Raw genomic sequence first — 22366 nt, forward strand, 5'->3', positions numbered from 1 at the left:
GCGTTGAGTGACCACATTTTTGTCCGAGACGAGCACATGTTGTCGTTCACAGCAAGCACTTTGGTGCGTCTTGTGTAACTGATACAAGCTGGTAAGAGGAGCGAGGGGTCGGTTTACAAACTTGTTGATAGGACTGTTGCCAGCCACACTCCTCCTGTTCTTTAAGAGAGAAATTCCTAGAATTATTTCAGATAAAAAAAATTTTTAAAACTAACATTCACACCCTCATTAAAACACAAAACTTTTCCTGTTTTATGAGCATTTTTATACACATGACATGGCGTTATTTTTGCTAAACTTGTTTTGGACTGTAAAATATTATTATCTAAAGGATTTTCCATGAGAGACTACGACATTGTTAACTCAAATATAAAATAAAATGGATATTTTCCCAAGAATTCTGAGAGGCCTGTTGAAAAAAATCAGACGGTGATACGTCAATCAAACTCAACCCTCCATTAAGTGGCTCTTAAATGGTAAATAGCTCTTACTTATACAGCGCTTTTTTTTCTATGATTATTCAGCACCTTAAGCGTTTTACACTAAGTCACATTTTCTGCTCTGTGTAAGATATAATAATAATAATAATAATAATCTCTATTTATATAGCGCCTTTCTAGACGTTCTAAACATGAGGAGGGGGTTTAAGTCTCAAAATATGGCTTGCTCACTTTTTTTCGTCCAAAAAGACACTGCAAATGCATCCATAAACCATAGTGGTCGACTGTAACGTCCATCTTGTATTTAAAGACCCAACATGAAACATTGTTCGAAGAAAATAAATCTATTTATTCAGCTTGAAGCTTGAGATTTCCAGTGACTAACTAGGATATTCTGCTACAATTAATTATTTTTTTGTACTAATTATTATGTGTTGTACTTCTGCCTGTAACTACTATTCACAACACAAATACAAACTATGTACTACCAATTTATACCATGAAGTGAAGTCTTCACAGTTGTCGTGGTCAATTGAAGAATTTCGGAAGAAAATATTATTTACAAAAATATCAAACACACAAGTCTATTTTAAGCTTTTGGGATCGCAGCTGTTACTCCGTCAGTCGTCCCCAGCTACTGTTCCTGTTGCTCATCTACGTTCGAAGAACATTTCTGAGCCGTGTAAGTCATGTCCAAGTGAGGCCTCTTGGGTAACGCAACACATTATATCATAAACGAGTATAAACGGTTGCGGCTCCTTCAGAAAAACGAGAGCAGAGAAAGTGAACCAACAAAAAATCTGAAGTGAACATGGAGGAGGAAAAAAAAAGGAGAAAGTGACCAAACGAGAAAACATGCATACACTTACTTACTCACCGCATTCCTGAGCAGAGGGAAGTGTCACCATATATTCCGAGCTGTGACAAGATAAGATAATACTTTATTGACCTCATGGAAATATTGTTGGACACTCTACACACTACAAAATAGCAGCAGTCACGACAGTCATTGAGTCTAATATATGTCATGACAGCTTCATGTTTTCGTGGATGATTAGTTTAGAACATTGCTCTCGCCTTGAGATAAAGTTTAATGGCCTTTGGCATTCAATCCTGATCCAGGGTGTGATGAGGTGAAAGTGGTTACACTCTGGCACTGTTTCTGCTCCTTGAGTTCAATGGATCGACGTGTTAAAAAGTTAAAAGTTAATTTGAAATACGTGTCGTTTTTTTTCCAGACGTACTCCGGCCTCTTCTGCGTGGTCGTGAACCCGTACAAGCACCTGCCCATCTACACAGAAGCCATCGTTGAGATGTACCGAGGCAAAAAGCGACACGAGATGCCCCCCCACATCTACGCCGTATCAGAGGCCGCCTATCGGAGTATGCTTCAAGGTACTTCGCACTATCTTTTGGCCTTTGACCCCTGGTTTAATGTGCTGGAGCAAATTCATGTATCTGCTATCAGCTGAGCGCCGCTGGAATGTGAATCTTTTCTTTTTTTTTCGTGATCTTTGATCGAGTCTGTGCTTTTTCTTGTGGGCGTGGATTCTCTCCTCACGATGTTATCAAATCACTGGACAATAAAAAGAAGGTTTCCCAGCAGATATTAGGGTGTGACGATGAGGCTCGGTTGATGAAATCATTCGTTTGATCACGATGACTCATGCCTTACCAGTAGCAACAGAACATGTCAGACATTTTTTTTCTTTCTAAATCTCAACTGACACTGAGTGTGTGCCATGAAAACCGGATAAAGAAAGTTCCCAGCAACCTGAGTAGCTGGGGAAAGATTGCGCAACGTCTGAGCCCGAGGGTGTCTCCCTAAGATAACACGACAGGACAGATGAGGCTCAACGTCTCCATGGCTGCATCTCTACCCGGCGTCACCCCCAGAGGCAGGACCGACACGGTCTTACTACACTCATTGAACCTGTAGGACCAGTATGAATTCTTCCAGGCTCAGCGCGTGGGAATCCTTGAAAGAAAATACTCGTAATAGTCGCAAACAATGTCCACTATTGAATTCTTGCGGTGCAGGGTAAGGCAGTCTGGACGGACCAGTTGAGCCAGTGGCCGGCTTCTGTCTTGCTCCTAAGTAGACGAGCCACCAGCAAGGCTCTGAGGGTCTCATGGGGGGCGGTGGGCATGAAATATGAATCACGCACAGAGGGTTGAGGTGTTAAAGACTTCTTGAGGGCGGCTGTGGGAAAATTTAGCTGCTGTGGCAACTGTCAATAAAACATTGTTTGACATCAGTTTTTGCATTTTTACATGAGCCAAAGAAGCATTTGTACTATTTTTTTCTGTGGAGGTGCTTTCGGTTGTTGTTTGGAATGTACAGGTTTATACAAAAGGTGATTTAAAAAAAAAAAAAGAAGGTGTGGCACATGCTGTCGTGCGTGTCTTAACTGAATCTGTAGTGGATCACTCCATGTCTCATACTGAACCCACGGCTTACCCTCATGTTATTATGATGTTGCACTGATAGGAAACTTTGAGGCCCTGGATTTAAGTGGAGTTTATGAATTTGAGGAGATCATAACAGTTATATTGACGTTCACTTTTGCTTCTTACAGCCTTGAATTTGGAGTTTTACTATAAGTGCTACACTAAGTTGAAGAATGCTCAGATGTTTAATTCATAATTTCCAAGGCTATTGATGTGCGTTCGAGTCTCTGTTAAGCTGCCATGTGCCGAATCGTGTTCCTCTTCTAATCGGCCATGAAGATATTTGGTTATCTGTCTGATCCATCATGTCGTTGTTACGCATGATCACATGTTCCGTTTGTGCTAACACAATTATTTTGTTTTGCAGATCGAGAGGATCAAGCAATTCTCTGCACGTAAGTAGAAATAATTAAATATATATATTTATTTTTTTCTCTGTCTGGATTTCTACAGTTTAATGTGTTGATTTAAGTGCGTCTTAAATAGATGTTGGACTCTATTGTATCATCAGTGTGTGTCTGTTTGTACAAAAATCTCTTTTCATTGAAATATTGACGCCCACACTGCTGTGATTGGTCAGCATTGATGTTTGTCAATCCAGGAAGTCTCCACCTCCAACGGACTCGTTGTATAAACAAAGCAGGGCGTGATTACAGCTGGCTGGAGGAGGAAGTAACGCCATTATTATTACAATATAATAGACTCCGCTCTCGTAACCTTTCGTTCGCCAAGACTTCTAGAGAACTTTCTAGTAGTAAAGTAATACGTTCAAAACACGGTCATGATGAGGATCTTACTAAGCATCTTGGAAATGAAGACAGCATTTGAAACATTTTAAGTGAGTCACAGGAGTTGGGTTTTCACAGTAGTGGCCCTTTAAATAAAATGTATGTAGAAGAAGTTAAAGCAACTATAGTTGACCGAGGGGCTGGACCACAGACTGATCTGATTCACTAAAGTCTAGCTTAACATTTGAACATGTGAAAGTAAAACAATCCTGCCTTCTTCTCACTACCCCACAAATATATTTCTAGATCCACCCCTGGATATAATCCTATTTAAATCTGAAGCCAGCTTAATGAATCTTAATAAACAAACAATTCTGACCTAGAACGGCTTTAAATTACTTCACAATATTATTGCTTTATGGCAAACCAGTTTAAACTTTCATAGTTCTTCAAATAACTGAATAAATGACTGCAGCTGTGTGAAAAAATATGCTGACAAATATTTCCCAGTAGAAGTGATTTCAATTACACTACTAAATCCATATTACAGCAAATCTATTAACAGGAATATATGGCCTGTTTTGCATATTTAAAAGATAAGTCATTTTGTGTTCTGTTCTAATAAAAAGGTAGATCTGTAGTTCTATGTTTAAATTCAAATGTATTTCATGCAACATGAGGTTGAGATACACATATCTGACAAGGCTCCAGTCCTGGCTTTCAGGCTCTGTCGCTTAACATCTCATTTCTGACTTCCTGTCATCTTTCCTTCCTCTCAGACTTCCCGTCATTGTCCAGGTCAACCATCCTCGGTGGCTCTAGGTCGAAGCCCATCTTCTTTTAGATCATCAACAGCTGCTATTTTCTGTCAGACTTCCTCTCGTTTCCTTCCAAAAACAACAAAACCGATGCAGGTTTTATCCTCCACATGTGTCTTGCGTTTAGAATTCCAACGTTTAAACAGAGATCTAATTTTATTTCAGGCCACCTGCTCCTCAATGTTCTCTTCTTCTGGTTGTTTATCCTTCAAATTGAAACCATGTGTTTTACGCATGAGTTGTTTTTAAATGCTCTTGTCTTGTGTGTTACAGAGGAGAGTCTGGAGCAGGAAAAACGGAGAACACCAAAAAGGTCATTCAGTATTTGGCTCACGTGGCTTCGTCCCATAAAACTGGAAACCCTGCGAGAAACAAAGACCTTTTACAGGTACGTTGATGCGCGAAAGGATGAGACAGTATTTGTGCTAAAATAAGACGAGTCGATAGTTGTTTACACGGGTGTTTTAAAACAAGAATCTTTATTTTCCGCTGATAAATCTCTAAATGTCTTTTCTGATTTCAATTCATTTCTATTTTTCTATCCACCAGACACAAGGTAAAATATGCAAATAAAGGGTGATAATACAAAGTACATTTCCACCCACTCAGAAGTGAGGAAAGAGAGAGAAACAAAATCGTGCTCGTCAAATATCAAATGGATTTTCAAGGGTCTGAGTCAGAGCTTGAATTTCATTACGTGTCATAAAATATAAACGATCTTGTGACAAATTAAAATGCTTACATTTGGTTAACAATTAGATGTAAACAACAGTGTTGACAGCTTGACTTGTGCCATGAATTGATCTTACTTGTTTATCACTCGCTAGTCTGTGTTAGACACAGAATTTTTAGCCCGAGATCTTCTTCTATAAGTGGCGTTTCTCTCGTTTTTTTCTTGCCTCCTTTTGAACGCACCTTCCTCCTCGCTTCCTTGACCGCTTCCTTTCATTATCTTCCACTGCATTGTGTCTCTTTCCTGGACGCTCAGATGGACGGCTCTCGGTCCTTAACACGAGGCAGCACAATGGTGAACCGGGTGAGTTACCTCCGTCCTTCTGTCCCTTTTTTGTTTCTCCTCCTTGATCTTTCGCGTCTACAGTAAAACCTCCGTGTTGACCCCGACTAACCAACCGTTGACTAGAAGAGAGTGTGACATGTCTATTCATATGTTTGTCGTTGTTGTTGTCTCATTTGTCTCTTTTTTTTGTTTATCCTTCTTTTTCTATTCACCCATCAACCCACTCTTTACCCTCCTTAAACCTCATTTCCTTTCATAAACCATCAGAGTATGCAATATGTAAGTATGAAGGTGGTACAGGCTTGTCGGGGACATGTAATCTGATTTACATGTGGTTTCTCCCCATTTACTTAAGAGTTCTCAATGGAAGCATGGGAGTTGTTTTTGCTCGCAACACCCAAAGCTTTTAGCTTCACAAATGTTTCCTTACATCGATCACGCTTTCACGCTGTGCCTGCATGTCAAAAGGGATGGAATGTTGGATCAAAACCATGCTTCAAATGTGACAAAATGGAATAGAAGTCTTTGCTAGCGAAGACCCTTTTCATTAGCATCCCCGCAACTAGCACATTAGCAGAAACAAGCTAGCTCCCACTAGCATCTAGCAGGTAAGTTGCTTGTTGTCTTTGATGAGCAACAACTGTTTGATTCTTAAGATTATAATGGAAATTAATCATTTAATTCAGTTCACATTTTCTGTGTTCTCTACCAAGTGCATGCTTTTATGGATATATGATATAGCTGGGAATCAGTTTGCTATTTTTGCTTTCAAATGCTTCTTTTTTTCTTTTTTTTTGCTGTGGCTATGCGGTTGTGCATTTTCAAAAAAGGGAATATGGATCCATCTATCAGGCTTTCGCCTGAGACAAAACTGAATGAGCTCCTTTTTGTTTTTAGGGTGACCTGGAGCGACAGCTTCTTCAGGCGAACCCGATCTTGGAAGCCTTCGGCAACGCTAAGACCACGAAGAACGACAACTCTTCTCGTTTTGTAAGAACGAAATGCTATTCTTCTTATGTTCAATATAAAAGAGACTTACAAAAGTGTTTTTCTTTTTCAGGGTAAATTCATCCGCATTAATTTCGATGTGGCGGGATACATCGTCGGTGCCAACATTGAAACCTGTGTCCTTTTAAAAAAAAAAGTCAATCATTGTTAATAATTTGTGGGTAGTTAGTGATTATTATATATTGTGGTCGCTTATCTGTAACTACAGTTATTTATGTGATAACATTTTTTTTATTATTAAATTAAAATAAAAGGATTTTACTAGTCCTTGACCAGACTATCAGACCTCCTGGAAAAGTCGCGGGCCGCCCGCCAGGCCAAAGATGAGAGGACATTTCACATCTTCTACCAGCTGTTGAGTGGAGCCTCAGAAGAAGACAGAAGTGAGTCCGAGTCTGTTGTGAATAACGAACATATTTTTATAAAAACCAAGTTAACAATATTCCTGTGCTGCTATTTCTTGTCAGCTGCCCTGCTTGTGGGAACAGCCGACCAGTACCGCTTCCTCAGCGGAGGAAACATCCGAGTTCCGGGTCAGAGTGACTCGGAGAACTTCGAGCAAACGATGGACTCGATGGGCATCATGGGCTTCAACCCTGAAGAATCGCATTGTAGGAGGAATCTAAATTGATTGACATTTTCCCTGATGGTTCCTCATCCCGTTTGTCATCCCCACACAGCGATGCTGAAGGTGATCTCCGCTGTGCTCCAGTTCGGGAACATTAGTTTCTCAAGAGAGAAGAACCACGACCAGGCCTCCATGCCCGACGACACCGCCGCTCAGAAACTCTGCCACCTGCTCGGGATCAACGTGTCGGAGTTCACGCGCGCCATCCTCACCCCGAGGATCAAAGTGGGCCGCGAGTACGTGCAGAAGTCTCAGACCAAAGAACAGGTAACTTGAAGAAAGAAACGAGACGTCGGGAATTGTATCTTAACTTTTGGAGACTCTGTCGATCAGGCGGACTTCGCCGTGGAGGCCTTGGCCAAGGCCACCTACGAGCGCCTGTTCAAGTGGCTGGTGCACAGGATCAACAAGGCTCTGGACCGACGACAGCGACAAGGAGCGTCTTTCATCGGTATCCTAGATATTGCCGGATTCGAGATCTTCCAGGTCGGTTTTATTCCTGATCAAAGTTCGCTCGGCTTCATCGCATTATCTGATCCCATGATTGACTTCTCCTCCACAGATGAACTCCTTTGAGCAGCTCTGCATCAACTACACCAACGAGAAGCTGCAGCAGCTGTTCAACCACACCATGTTCATCCTTGAGCAGGAGGAATACCAGCGGGAAGGAATTGAATGGAACTTTATTGATTTTGGTTTAGATCTGCAGCCCTGCATCGACCTTATTGAAAGACCTGTAAGTATCAAGAAAGTAAGTTGATTCAAGAAAAACGCTATCAGGTTAGTCATGGAAATACACCAGACATGATGCATACACAACATACTAGTACATGTATTTATAGGATTGGCATCAGAATATTTGGAATGGAAATATTGTATAATGAATTTTTAACGTTTTTAAGAATTATTATTATTTTATTTTTTTCTTATTGAATTGTTGAAATATTGAATTTATAAAGCTACGAATTAAAAAATATTTGTTTTATAAACTTATTTTTTAGGTATGGAGTTTGAATATCAATTTGATTTTCTGAAAAAAAAGATTCAATAAAAATTGTTTAATGTTAATTTCAACCATTCAACATATACACATACTACATCCATACCTTTGGGAAAACGTTGTGTGTGACAAAACTGTCGTGTGTGTCCAGAACTTCACGCCCGGTGTCCTGGCCATCCTGGACGAAGAGTGCTGGTTCCCTCGAGCGACAGACCAAACCTTCGTGGAAAAGCTCACCGTCCAGCAAGGCACTCATTCCAAATTCTCCAAACCAAAGCAGCCTCGCGAGGAGGCGGATTTCTCCATCATTCACTACGCTGGGAAGGTATTTCCCCATTTTGTTCTCATTTCCTCTCGAGGGTCGTCACTAAGCGATCCATCCTCACTTCCCCCTGTCAGGTCGACTATCAAGCCGTCGACTGGCTGATCAAAAACATGGATCCTTTGAACGACAACGTGGCTTCGCTGCTCCATCAGTCGCCGGATCACTTTGTCGCTGAGCTCTGGAAAGAGGGTGAGGCTGATTTAATGATGGTTAATTAAACTATAAATATATTTTTTTATTCATGTGTCGGACATTGTTCACTAACGGGCTGTTTTTTCCCCTTTCATCACGCAACTGCTCTCTGTCTGTTCATGGATGCTTCGATCGACCCCCTTTTTCCCTTCTTCTCGTATTTGAAAACTTACTTTTCCTTCTGTTTTTTCCTCCGAACCTCTTCTTCCTCCTGCCTCAGATATTCAAACTCTTCCTCGTGTGTACTACTTTGACTCCTATGCCACAATTCAGGCAAATGGCGGCGACAGTAGGTTTCTCTCCTCCTCACCTGCACTCGACTCCCGTCTCGGTTTTTAGTTTGTCGTGTTTTTCTTTTGACAAGTAGTCGTAGCTGTGATGTGTTCCAGAAGCTTGTCTAGTGCTCAGCATAGCTGCATGTGTGTGATTAGTCACCGTTCCGATCACATCGGGAAGTCAACTTTACACCTGCATCCGAAGGTGTTGACGGAATCCTGATGTGATCTCGAATTAATCATCGAACTGAACTCTCTGTGTCGACTGTATCATCTTCACTGACGTTCAAAAGAAGAAAAATCTGACAATGTTTTCGCAACATGGCATGTTTCAACCTGCCGTTCGGAGCCGGTTAGAGCGGTACTCTCTATTTTATTTACATACTGGTACAGTCAACAGAGCTTTTAAAAACAAACTCACCCTATTTGATTTCACTTCTTTCTACGTGGGAAATAAGTGCAAATACCTGATGAAGCTGACGGAGGTTTTTTTTTATCCTTCAGTGGACCGGATCGTGGGTCTGGACCAGGTGACACCAGATGACAGCGCCACCGCTAAGTTCGGCGGCGCGGTGCAAAAGACGAAGAAGGGAATGTTCCGCACCGTCGGTCAGCTGTACAAGGAGTCCCTCGGTAAACTGATGACCACCCTGAAGAACACCAACCCCAACTTCCTCCGCTGCATCATTCCCAACCACGAGAAGAAGGTGAGCCGGTGATTAAACGTGTGTGTCGTATCCATGTTTTTACTCACTGTTCCCATGTTCTTGTCCAGTCTGGTAAACTGGAACCTCACCTGGTTCTGGAGCAGCTGAAATGTAACGGAGTTCTGGAGGGAATCCGCATCTGCAGACAAGGATTCCCGAATCGGATCGCATTTCACGATTTCCGACAGAGGTAATAACGTCAGAGGTTTCCATAGAGAACGGCAACTGTTGGTTGGATGGAGAGATAATTCAGGGCAGCTGCATTTCCTAAGGGGCCACATGTATATAGTGAATGTTGTGTGTGTGTGTGGGGGGGGGGTCATCTAGCAAAAGAACAAAACAAAGTATTGTGGGAAAAGGTTTTAAAATAGTGAGTATAAAATACTTGTGAGAAGGTTATTTATGTATGTATGTTATATATGTATTTATGTATCCAATATCGAAAATATAACTGTCATGGAATTAGCTAAAATTATGAAAAAATTATTTTCTTACGCATTATAACATGTAATATACATGTTATAATGCGTAAGAAAATAATTATTTATGTATGCATGTTATATATGTATTTATGTATCCAATATCGAAAATATAACTATGTCATGGAATTAGCTAAAATTATAGAACAATTATTGTCTTACGCATTATTACATGTAACATACATGTAAAACTGACCTGAGGAATAAGAAAGACCTTTTAAAAGTCAAAAACAATTTAATCAAATACATTTTTAAAACTAAAAACGTAACAGAAAAGAACACTATTTTTTCCCTTTTGATAAAAAAAAATGTGAGTTACAAGAATTGAAAAGATCAGACTAAACTAAAACTCTCTTCTCCAGATATGAGATTCTGACCCCGAACGCTATTCCTCGCTCTTTCATGGATGGAAAACAAGCGTGTGAACACATGGTGAGTTGCATTCTGGGAATCTTGTCTTAAACAATCAATCCTTAATCAGCAAAATATGTGAAAAGTATGTTTTTTGTTCTTTCAGATTCAAGCTCTGGAGTTGGACCCGAACCTGTTCAGGGTGGGTCAGAGCAAGATCTTCTTCAGAGCCGGAGTCCTGGGTCACCTGGAAGAAGAGAGAGACCTGAAGATAACCGACACCATCATCCAATTCCAGAGCTGTGCCAGAGGTTTCCTCGCACGCAAGTAAGAACCGACAGCCACTTGAGATGACAGCTTTAAGATGGAGGGTGATCTTCCATGAGTTTAATTAGGATCCATCATGTTGTTACTCAATAATAATAAGTTTCCAACTCGCCGCGGGGAGAAGATGATTCTCTGCCAGAAGTTCTTCTGTATTTCATCACGTATTCATCCGAGTAATCGATGCATTAACAATTTAAGATCCTCAAGTACAGCTTTTAAATAATAATTGTTATTTTACTGATGGACTTTTGACCAATTAAACCTAAAAAAACAGTTTTAAGTTCTCAACCCTGGGTCAAGGTGACCCAAAGACAAATATGCTTGGGGTATCTTTTGTGTTGTCTCTGCATCAAGGTGAGGTCCAGGGAGTTAGTTCACCTTGACCCAAAGACAACACAAGGGATACCACAAACACATTTGTCTTCGGGCCTCCGGGTCACCTTGACCCAGACACAACACAAGGGTTAAATTGCTCTTATTTTTTTATCACATTATTCATGTGAGTAGCATATGCTCTGTCAAGATGGAAAGAAGAAAATCTGACCAGAGAAATTGGAATAGAAATAAGGACGCAATAGATGAATAAAAAATAGTTTAAACGTTTGATTAAACATATTGCATAGTATATTAAACAATGGTATTAAAAAAGTAAAATAATTATTTGATTGTATTTTATTCCTTTATGCATACATTTGTTAATGTGTTAATCATAATGCTATTTACAAAACAGATCAAAGAAGCTGATCTTATTCTTAAACATTTATTGAATTTTGATTTCAGTTTATTCAACATGCACTCACAAAACGGTGAAATTAAAGGAGGAAAAGTGAGACGATACATTTCTAAAACAAGTTTTGCTTACAGTTGAACTAGTAATACATTCTGAAAATATATATTTTAATTATATTGTGACTTCATCCATCAGAAGCATTTCTCTGGTTAGTATGAGTTCCACGTTGACCTCATCTCGGCTCCATAAATACAGTGGACCGCCTGCACCGAGGGTCTTTATTAGATGATGGTGATTTATTAATTCATGCACTCTTTAGTTCAGACATGGCCGTTTATTACATCTTGCAATAGATGGATTCATAGATGGATCTTTATTAATAAGAAGATCCCTTCGGGAAATGAAAAAAATATAATCAGGAAGGATAATCTTAACTCTTTTTTTTCCCCAGAGCTTTTATGAAGAAGCAGCAGCAGCTGAGTGCTCTGAGGGTGATGCAGAGGAACTGTGCCGCCTACCTCAAACTCAGGAACTGGCAGTGGTGGCGCTTGTTCACAAAGGTATCTACACTTCATCGTTGTCAGCGAAACACTTTACTTGAAACTTTATCGGCATCTGTTTCAGATCTCGACATATTTATGATCTTGTTGTGAAAAATAAGAGTTGATTCGCTGGAATGCTAATCATGCTAATCATTAACATAATGTACATGTTACTTGACATTTATTTCCTATGAGAGCCTGTACAGCTTTGGAAATGAAACTAAATCACACAAGGCGGCCAAACAATTGAACATTTATTTAATAGGACGTATAAGTCAGATTCATGGAGGCTCAATTTATTATATTAATCTCTGTGTTTGTTCACCGTCGACAAACAAATAACAGTCTGTAACTCATATTGATGACATCCATAGTCTTTGTCTCTTATCTTATCTTAAACACTGACCTCTTTCAGGTCAACATATCAACATGAAAATTAATCTAGTTTGATTTTAACAACCTGGCTTGAGTTGAAGTGCTGTACAGTAATATAACAATTGATAAATTATAAATCTATTGCTTCTCCTTTATTTTTTAATGGTTCTTTTTTCAGTCATTTAATTGTTAATATTATAAGTTATCTTCATGAAATATCCATCTTCCATAGCAGGTTATTCCAGAAGGAAAAGATCACGAGTTTCCGTCATGTTTGCAGACGTCTTACATGTAGACGGCGCGGTGAGAGAGTGTAAGAGCAAAAGTGTTTGGTGGAATCTGAAAGTGTTGACGACTCATGTTTGCATAGAACTCTGTGTCAATCCTCCTCTCGCGATTAAAACAGTCTGCTGATCTGAAGCGAGGGTGGAGGAGGAGCACAGGCTGATCAACAGCAGAACTAGCTTGGTGTCGAGATCGGCGGATGATTATTTAAAAAGAGAAAAAGGAGTTTGAGGTGATCGTCATGACCTTTCAACTCCAGGTGAAGCCGCTCCTGCAGGTGACGAGGCAGGATGAGGAGATCCAGGTCCGGGAGACGGAGCTGCAGAAGGCGAAAGATCAACTGACACGAGTGGAGGTGAACTTTACGGAGCTGGACAAAAAGCACATTCAGGTAAAGAAAGAACGTTTCTTTTTCAAGTGTTTTATACTTTGATACTGATCGCTTTCCCCGCCTAATTCTAGCTGATGAAGGAAAAGTCTGTGCTGGCCGACCAGCTGCAAGCGGAGGCAGAACTGTTTGCAGAGGCTGAAGAGATGAGGGCCAGGTTGGTCAATCGTAAACAGGAGCTTGAGGACGTCCTGAGTGACCTGGAGAGTCGACTGGTGGAGGAGGAGGAGAGAGGCGTCCAGCTGAGCACTGAAAAGAAGAAATTGCAGCAGAACGTGCAGGTAAGAAATAAGAAATCTAAATTTAAAGACATGTCACTAAACAAAACTGTTGATGAATTGTCAGGACTTGGAGGAGCAGTTAGAAGAAGAGGAAAGCGCCAAACAGCGCCTCCTGTTGGAGAAGGTCAGCCTGGAAACCAAAGTCAAGAGTCTGGAGACGGACCACATGAGTGCAGTGGAGCACAGAGACAGATTCAGCAAGGTACATGTTCTTCTACATCTACTGAAGATATGTCATATTTCTTTGGTTCTTTACAAAAATGAAAAAAAATAATAATAATTATATGAGGTTTTTGACCAAATTTAAGAAAAGTAATCTTTCCTTTAAGTGGAGTCCATGTTGTCTTATAAGGTCTCAGAAAATGTATCTTAACTGCCTTAAACTGTCAGAAATTGGCTTGAATATGAAAATGTTTTACTTTTATTCCAAAACAAATACTAGACTTTCTTCTCCCTGGGAAAGTTCTCTAAAAGTGTTAAAACAAATATTAGTTGACTTTGAAGACGTTTTCCAGTCTGAACGAGGTTTAAATAAGTTCATTTTATGACTGAAAGTATTCTGTGTCTGCGAGTTTTATTCATGTTTTTTTTACTTTATTTTGCCAATATGGATGTGAAATGGGTCTTAATTGTATTATGTTCTTAAAAGTTATTGATTATAAGTTGCTGACTAAGTTATTCTTATCAATCAAACATAAAAAGATTATATTATTATCTTGATATGTAATTAAGATTATTTTAAGGCAAAAATAAGAACTATTCGATTTATTAAAATAACTGTAAAGGAATGTTTTCACTGTTCATTTTTTTTATTCCCAAATCATAATTTCGTTTTTACTATTTCCTCTTTGTAGGAGAAGAAACAGTTGGAAGAGCGTCTGATTGAAATCACAGACCAACTCACTGAAGAAGAAGAGAAAAGCAAGAGTCTGAACAAACTGAAGAACAAGCAGGAGGCAGTCATTGCGGATCTAGAAGGTGAGATGAATATTCGTCTGTCATGGAGTTTATGAAAGTACAGAAGATTGATCCAAGTTTGGCTTAAACTCTGCAGACCGTCTGAAACGTGAGGAACAAACCCGTCTGGAGCAGGAGAAATGGAAAAGGCGAATGGAGTCGGAGTCAGTGGAGGCCCAGGAGCAGCTCTCAGATCTGGGCATGATGACCGCTGATATGAAGTCCAGCCTGACCCAGAAGGAGAAGGAGATATCCACTGTTCAGACCAGGTAGGGAACAATTTGACTTCATTATTTTTTGTTTATTCAATCCTTTTGAAACACTTCTTACTGATACCTTCAGGCTGGAGGAAGAAGGAAGCAGACGTTCAGAAGCACAGAGGGCGCTGAGGGAGGCCATGTCACAGGTGTCTGAGCTGAAGGAGGAAGTGGAGAACGAGCGTGGAATGAGAGAGCGGGCGGAGAAACAGAGGCGTGACTTGGGGGAGGAGCTGGAGGCTCTGAGAACCGAGCTGGAGGACACACTGGACACCACAGCAGCCCAGCAGGAGCTCAGGTCAGTTCATGAGACAACTTGGTTCTATGAAGGCTCAGAAAACTAAAGTCTTTAGTCCAGATTTAACTTTAACTTTAACTTTAAACAAGTTATTCCAGCTACAGGAGAGAAATTTGAAAATGTATTTTCTGGCAGTCACACTAAGCCTAGATAACGTCAATAATCAGAGTGCCCTTGGATCCAAGTCATTAAAGTCAAGAGGCATTCAAATAAATAAATCTAAAGTAATGACCTCTTGCCACTTTAAAATGTCTTACATTTTTAAAGACTTAAATATATAAACGCATGACAAGTTGGAATTTGTTAGTTTCAAAATTCAAATCTCTAAATATTTGGGATCCATTTTTAATTTTACAACATTAACATTTTTATGTAGCAACTTGGAAAATAGATTTTTTCTTTGGGCAATATGAGAAGTGTTAAAAGAAGAACTTTCTGCCCAACTTACATTTTTCTCCATGGCTGAACCCGGTACAATGCAAAGGTTTTCGAGGCATCTTGTCCTTTGATTTCTCTTCTAAATTTGAATCGGAGTCAAGGTGGACTAAAGTAGTTTTTACTTGATCTTAAAACAAAAACATTTGAGTTAAATTGTCTCTGAATGTTCATAATGGATGTGTTTCTTAATTCTTTAGATTTGTTTGATAAAAATTATTTAAATTAAAATTAATTTTAAATAGTATCAAAAAAGTATTTAAAAGTCTTGAATTTAACTTGCCTTAAGCTGTGGGAATCATGTAATCCAGTCAATCAGAATAAACAAAAATATGTTGTGACAATAACAAACACTAAACTAAACCTAATATGAGTTTTTAATGTCATGCAAGAATAATTTAACTCAAATTAGGGTTTAAAGTCACTATTCTGTCAAAAATATGTTTTTTTTGTCAGATTCTGAAAAAAGCCATGCCTGTGATTACCTTGCTTTTTTCAGAATCTTAAATAAAACTATCCTGGTTTTGAATATTAGTATGTTTGGTCATTTAAAAAAGAAAGGTAAATACTTTTTACAATGTAAGTAAGTAAGTAAGTAATTCTTATTTATATAGCGCTTTTCCAGACCAGGGTCACAAAGCGCTTAAACAATCAAAACATTATTCAATAAAGTATAAACTTTAAAGATCAAGATAAAACTGATAACACAACAGGAGTTCCAGAAAATCAAGGAAAAGCCTGAACAAATAAAAACGTCTTAAGATGGAAACGTATCTGACTGTAAGTCACTTGAACTCTTCACGTTTCTCTCTCCTCAGGTCCCGTCGAGAAGCCGAGTTGAGCGACCTTCAGCGAGGAATCGAGGACGCGACGCGTCGTCATGAGTCGCAGCTCTCAGAACTCCGTGTCAAACACAGCTCTGCCATCGATAATCTTCAGGAGCAGCTGGACAACAGCAAGAGGGTAAGAACAGTCTTTCATGTTCCAAGAAAGTTTGTGTATTCACGTCACATCCTCTTTTCTCCTCCAGAATCGCCAGTCTTTGGAGAAAGCGAAGGTGGTTTTGGAGGAAGAGAGGCAGAGTTTAACGGATGAACTCAGGAGTCTTCAGACCAGTCGCATGGAGACGGATCGAGGTCGTAAGAAGGCAGAGAATCAACTGCAGGAACTCGGCGCTCGTCTCTCTCAAGCTGACAGAGAGAGGGAGGAGAAGGAGGAGAGAATGCACAAGCTGCAGGTACAACTTCAGAAACTCACATGTTTAGACATCATTTGATGACTCGTAGAATTCTGTGAGTCATTATAGGTAAAACACTATTACAACATTTATTTTAACAACATGAATCATCGTCACATCCGCAGACAATATTGACATTTTTTTATGGCAATTGTGTTCTTTTTAAGGATTAAATATACTTTGTCTCAAATAAATTCAATAATTTCTATATTGATAGGTTGAATTGTTTAATTGTATAATTTTGCTGAAAAATGTGTTTATTGATAAGTAGAAGATGTTTTTTAATATTTCTAGCCTTTGAAATCTAGTATAAAATGTCGGTATAATAGTTCCACCACACAATAATACCAAAAAAGTACTGAACTACTAGATTTAACTTTCACCCAATCATGATGTACAAAATATTGAATAAAAATGTATATATTTTGAATTATTGGAATTAGAATACAAAACTATATGTGTGTCTGATTTAAATGCATTATTTCCTAAAAACTAATTCAATCTTAGTTTCAATATATACATAATTGAATTAAACTATTTAAAAAATAATTCAATGCCTAAAAAATATAAAGTTAAAGTATAAAATAAAGATTAATTTAATTGTAAAATGTAACCATTGAATATTCTGACAGCACTGATATACTTCCATACAATTCAGGTAGAAACTTCTGCTGCATTTATTTACAAATAATTAGTCATCATCATACTAGCAGACGTTTTTAATGCAACAGTGTGAGCCAATAATAAATTCAGGGTTAAGTCGCTGCAACAAACATGTTTTGTTTTTCCAGTGTGAGATCGAGGCCATGTCTGGAAATCTGACGTCCTCTGACTCGAAAACCCTTCGTCTGTCCAAAGAGGTCAGCACTTTGGAGAACCAACTCCACGATGCGCAGGTGAGAACTTCATTCTTGACGTTATTGAGAATATAATGGAGGAATAAACACGTGGATTTTGTCTACGACAGGAACTGCTGCAGGAAGAGACCCGACTGAAGTTGTCTCTCGGCGTCAGGGTGCGAGGACTGGAGGAAGAGAGGATCGGACTGATGGAACGACTGGAGGAAGAGGAGGAGAAAGCTAGAGAATATACACGTCAGATCCAGGCTCAGACTACGCAGGTACATCGTCATTCATTTCAATTGATATTTATGTCTGAATGTAACTTGTCATTGTGTTTCTCCTGCAGCTGTCTGAGCTGCGTAAGCACTCGGAGGAGATCAACTCGGCAGTGGAATCCGGAGAAGAAGGGCGAAGGAAGCTCCAGAGAGAGCTGGACACTCTGGTCCAGAGGGAGCAGCAGAAGGAGGAGGAGAAGGAGCGAGTGGCGCGGCAGAGGGAGAGACTGAGGGAGGAGCTGGAGGACGTGAACTTGGCCTATCAGAGAGAGAAGCAGAACTGCACCGCACTGGAGAAGCGGCAGAAGAAGTTCGACCAGGTCTGGTCGAGAAAGAATTCTCTTCCAGATAAATGTTCCTGAGGTTTCCTAACAGTTGCTTCTCACTCCTCAGTGCCTGGCGGAGGAGAAAGCGATCAGCGCTCGGCTGGCGGAGGAGAAAGACAGAGCAGAGGCCGACAATCGCGAGAAGGAGACAAGATATCTGTCCTTGTCCAGAGCTCTGCAGGTAACATGACTGGGAATAAATACAACTGTGTGATGAGTCGTTGCAGAACCAAAAAAGCAATGTTGTTTATCGTGATGCTAGCTTGATTTTGTGGCCAAAATGTTAGTCGTTGCTCAGTGTAGCAAAGAAAGGAACGAAGTTAAATAGTAACGATCAATTAAAGGTGACCAGAAAGTTCATAACTTCATTACATAATTATAAATGAGTACTTTTATGAATACTTAATGTATAAATTCATTAATTAATGTGTGAAGAAATATGAAACCGAACATACGAATCTGAATACCAGGAGTTCAGACCCGAAGTGAACCCGTAGATTATTGTACTTATATATTTTATATATTTATATATATACACATGATTAACACCAAAAATGTAATCAAAAGTTATTTATTTATTTCTACATTTTATATTTATTTACAAATGTATGTATTTAAACATTTAGTTATGTATTTATCCATATATTTGTTAATTTATAAATATGTCGTTTATCATCCTTCATACTAAAACAAGTGGTCGTGCAACAGAATTTTTTAAACAGTACCTTAAACAAACATTATCCGAAAACTTTTTTTTTATCAAAACATTTTAGCTTTGAAAATGTTTCCATTAGGTTTCTCGTCTAAGATTTATTTTAAATTGTGTGTGTTTGACAGAGTCTGTCCCTCGTGGAGACACTTTAACACTGTGTGACTTCTCTCTGCAGGAGGCCCAGGACCAGAAGGAGGAGCTGGAGCGATCCAACAAACAGCTGCGGATGGAGATGGAGCAGCTCGTGAACCAGCAGGACGATGTCGGCAAGAACGTACGTCTGAAGGAATTCTCCGGGGATGTTTCCTCTGGGAGAGTTGACCCGTGTTGTCCTGCCGTCAGGTGCACGAGTTGGAGCGGACCCGCAGGTCCCTGGAAACCGAAGCCCAGAGCCTGCGTGTTCAGACACAGGAGCTGGAAGAGGAACTGACCGAGGCGGAGAACTCCAGGCTGAGGTTGGAGGTCACCCTGCAGGCCCTGAAGGCTCAGTACGAGAGGGAGATCAGCAGCAACGAGGAGAAAGGAGAGGAGAAGAGGAGGATCCTCAGCAAAAAGGTCGGGACTCTATTTTGTGCTCCTCTTTAACACGAACATAAATAACTTTGAAATAACCTCCCAGGTCAGGGATCTGGAGATGCAGCTGGAGGAGGAGAGAAGTCAACGGGCTCAGGCCATGACGACCAAGAAGCAGCTGGAAGCCGATCTGCTGGAGTACCAGGCTCAGGTGGATGCATTGACCCGCGCGAAGGATGAGGCCAGCAAACAGCATCGGCGTGTACAGGTACGACACGAGCCTCCATCGTAACACAAGCGCAGATTTTTTTTAAAAAACATCTCTCTCTGCTCCTGACAGGGTCAAATGAAAGATCTCCTCCGAGAAATGGACGAAACCAAGGTGTCTCGGGAGGACATCATCGGGAATTACAAAGACAATGACAAGAAGATCCAAACACTGGAGGCAGAAGTTTTGCAACTTACTGAGGTTTTTGACTTTTTTTTTTCATTTTTCATCAGTTGATTTTAACTCGAAATCGAACAGAATCGTAGGGAAAGAAGATTAATTTATCCATAAATCAATAATCATTCTCCTAATAACTGACCAGGATTGACTTTTGGCCACTTATGTGTAATGACACAATGCAGTTGCAGCTAACTAGCTAGCTAGCTAACAGCTAATGTATAATGGGGGACGAACAATGTGACGCACATTTGAACCATTCCACACTCACCCGTGTCAGATGGGATTTCTTTTCTCTAACGGACGCTGTTTCTTCCCCGTGTGTCGCAGGAGCTGTCAATTATGGATCGACAGAAGAGACAAGCTCAACTGGAGAGAGACAACATGGGCGACGAAATGGTCGCCCTCTCCGCTGGAAAGTAAGTGTCAATCATTTAACAAACAATTTGATGTTTTTTTCTTGGTTGAACCTTCTTGACTGAAAATGTTGTTCATGTTGACTTAAAGGGTGGGAGTCATTGAAGATAAGAGACGGCTGGAAGCAAGAGTCGGGGAGCTGGAGTTCGACTTGGAGGAGGAGCAAACCAACCACGAGATACTGTTGGAGCGACACAGGAAGTTGATGCAACAGGTGCAGAAAACTCTCGCTCGACCGTTTCCCCCCTTCACACTCGTGTTGACCCTTGACCCGTGCTCCGTCCAGACCGATACTCTGATGGCGCAGCTGCAGACGGAGAAGGCGGTGTCGACGAAGAACGAAGCGCTTCGGGAACATCTGGAGAAGCAGAACAAGGACCTGAAGGCCCGGGTGATGGAGATCGAGGGAGCCACGAAGGGCAAATACAAGATGAGCGTCGCCTCCCTGGAGGCCAAGATAGATTCATTGGAGGAGCAGATGGAGCAGGAGAAACAGTGAGTGGAACAACACAAGATTAACGTGGGGAAGTGTTTTTGAACGACCTCTCTCTTCAGGGAACGAGCCATCTTCACCAAACTGACCCGAAAGACGGAAAAGAAACTGAAGGAAGTCCAGTTGCAATCAGAGGATGAGAGGAGACATGCAGACCAGTACAAAGAGCAGGTAGAGTTCTGCTTTTTTTTTTATCTGATCCTGAGTTTAATCCCCAAAATAATGAATGTATAGTTTAAACTCTACAACTTTAATTCAATTGAGTTTTATTTAAAATATCACAATTATCTCAAAAGACTATACAGTTCAAACAACACTTCCCTGATCACAAATGAGCGACAATGGCGTTCCAATATTTTCATTTTAACAGGCAAAAACCTTGAGCAGAACCAGACTCGGATGTACTTCAGTGTTACATCTGGGATGTTAGTAGTTAAATATCGAAGGATCCTGGGTCGATCTGTAGTCCTGGAGGTCAAATCTGGTCCATTTATACAAATAAATAAATATCTATAACATAATAATCTATAAAATAAAGATAAATATATTAGCAATATTCGTCACCAACATAAGAACATGACGTTAAATATTCTCAGGAGACTCATTATGTTGGGGATTGAGACCAGAATCTACTTAAAATCAAGTGTTTTTATCGGCTTCAGACGTTCTAATCCCTTATTCTGTAATCTGCGAGTATATGCGGGAGGTAGAGTGCACTTTAAATGTTTAATCTCTCCGCCGCTGACTTGAAAACAACATCCGCGATAATCTGTCAGATTTAATTTGTTAAATTCTCCCTCAATCCGCTCCTCCCTTCGTCGGCCAGCTGGAGAAGTGCATGTCGCGCCTGAAGCAGCTGAAGCGGCAGCTGGAGGAGGTGGAGGAGGAGAACTCTCGCGCCAACGCTCAGAGGAGGAAGCTGCAGCGCGACCTGGAGGAGCTGAACGACACCAACCAGGCCTTGAACCGAGAGGTCACCTCGATGCGCGGCCAGCTCAGGTACCCCTGTCCATACATGCCCCCCATCATCCTGTCTCACAACATAACATCGTCATCATGTTTGTTTTGACCTTTTATTAACTATGATTTGTTTGTTTTTTTGGTTTGGTCCATTTGTGTCCATCTAACTCTGTCCCGTCTGTCTGTCACTCAACACTCAGCGTCCCTGAATGGAGAGCCGATAAGTAGGTCCCTGTGTTTCAATTTTATTTTCTCTTGAATTTTGTTGTCTCGTCATGTTTGTGTTAACGTTTCGATCCACACGTGTCGTTCTGTTGCTTCACACAAACTCAAAAATTAACCGCACTCTTCATATATGTTGAACGTCTCATTTCACCAGATCATTTTTTAAGAAATATTTTCCATTTATATTGTTTTTATGGTGACGTAGGTTTCATAGATTCATCTAAAAATCGAAGATGCATAATCCATGTTTGTTTTACAAATGACTATAAATAAGAATATAGTACATTTCACTTCACGTCAGAGCAGCAAAGTTATCCAATCCTCAGTTTAATGTCTCTCACTTTACATTACAGTTGAATAAAAAGACTGGTGTGTGGTAAGTTTATGTTCAGTGGATCTTATCTTGCAGAAGTAGCCTCTGTGGGAACTTGTCTGCTTGAGACCTTGGGTCCTGCAAGGGTTTATGGGATTGGTCATTTCGCTGTTCATGGTGTCACTTAAAGAAACAGTGTCTATGTATAAACTGGAATATGTAAGTTAAGGCAGGCATGTTATGGAAGTATATCAGTGTCATTAGAATGTTGAGGTTGAATAGAATGTTTTAATTGTTGAAACTTTTTTAAGAA

At 40.2% G+C, this 22366-nt stretch overlaps 1 protein-coding gene across 13 annotated transcripts in view; it reads left to right on the plus strand.

The window, feature by feature from the left end:
- The window catches only part of myh14 (myosin, heavy chain 14, non-muscle), a 30008-nt gene that overhangs the window by 4857 nt on the left and 2785 nt on the right, over positions 1–22366 (plus strand). The window contains exons 4-46 of one of the 13 annotated variants that reach the window (XM_087812425.1): positions 1679–1835; positions 3259–3286; positions 4711–4825; positions 5426–5473; positions 5723–5734; positions 6353–6445; positions 6516–6579; positions 6748–6846; positions 6931–7074; positions 7144–7358; positions 7425–7577; positions 7654–7842; positions 8243–8416; positions 8491–8605; positions 8829–8897; positions 9388–9590; positions 9659–9780; positions 10432–10501; positions 10587–10747; positions 11929–12037; positions 12939–13070; positions 13142–13348; positions 13413–13550; positions 14203–14326; positions 14403–14574; positions 14648–14860; positions 16114–16258; positions 16326–16532; positions 17324–17428; positions 17500–17652; positions 17721–17969; positions 18043–18156; positions 18863–18961; positions 19030–19242; positions 19307–19468; positions 19541–19669; positions 19976–20064; positions 20153–20276; positions 20349–20557; positions 20618–20726; positions 21382–21554; positions 21716–21739; positions 22094–22116. In XM_087812425.1, coding sequence (XP_087668551.1) covers positions 1679–1835; positions 3259–3286; positions 4711–4825; positions 5426–5473; positions 5723–5734; positions 6353–6445; positions 6516–6579; positions 6748–6846; positions 6931–7074; positions 7144–7358; positions 7425–7577; positions 7654–7842; positions 8243–8416; positions 8491–8605; positions 8829–8897; positions 9388–9590; positions 9659–9780; positions 10432–10501; positions 10587–10747; positions 11929–12037; positions 12939–13070; positions 13142–13348; positions 13413–13550; positions 14203–14326; positions 14403–14574; positions 14648–14860; positions 16114–16258; positions 16326–16532; positions 17324–17428; positions 17500–17652; positions 17721–17969; positions 18043–18156; positions 18863–18961; positions 19030–19242; positions 19307–19468; positions 19541–19669; positions 19976–20064; positions 20153–20276; positions 20349–20557; positions 20618–20726; positions 21382–21554; positions 21716–21739; positions 22094–22097 — 5634 coding nt within the window. In that variant the 3' untranslated portion in view covers positions 22098–22116. The remainder of the gene's footprint in view (positions 1–1678; positions 1836–3258; positions 3287–4710; positions 4826–5425; positions 5474–5722; positions 5735–6352; positions 6446–6515; positions 6580–6747; positions 6847–6930; positions 7075–7143; positions 7359–7424; positions 7578–7653; positions 7843–8242; positions 8417–8490; positions 8606–8828; positions 8898–9387; positions 9591–9658; positions 9781–10431; positions 10502–10586; positions 10748–11928; positions 12038–12938; positions 13071–13141; positions 13349–13412; positions 13551–14202; positions 14327–14402; positions 14575–14647; positions 14861–16113; positions 16259–16325; positions 16533–17323; positions 17429–17499; positions 17653–17720; positions 17970–18042; positions 18157–18862; positions 18962–19029; positions 19243–19306; positions 19469–19540; positions 19670–19975; positions 20065–20152; positions 20277–20348; positions 20558–20617; positions 20727–21381; positions 21555–21715; positions 21740–22093; positions 22117–22366) is intronic. The other 12 variants (XM_087812414.1, XM_087812412.1, XM_087812416.1 and 9 more) reach the window with 12 other exon arrangements.

This window comes from Callionymus lyra, chromosome 17 (assembly GCF_982586985.1).
Source record: "Callionymus lyra chromosome 17, fCalLyr1.hap1.1, whole genome shotgun sequence".
NCBI lineage: Eukaryota > Metazoa > Chordata > Actinopteri > Syngnathiformes > Callionymidae > Callionymus > Callionymus lyra.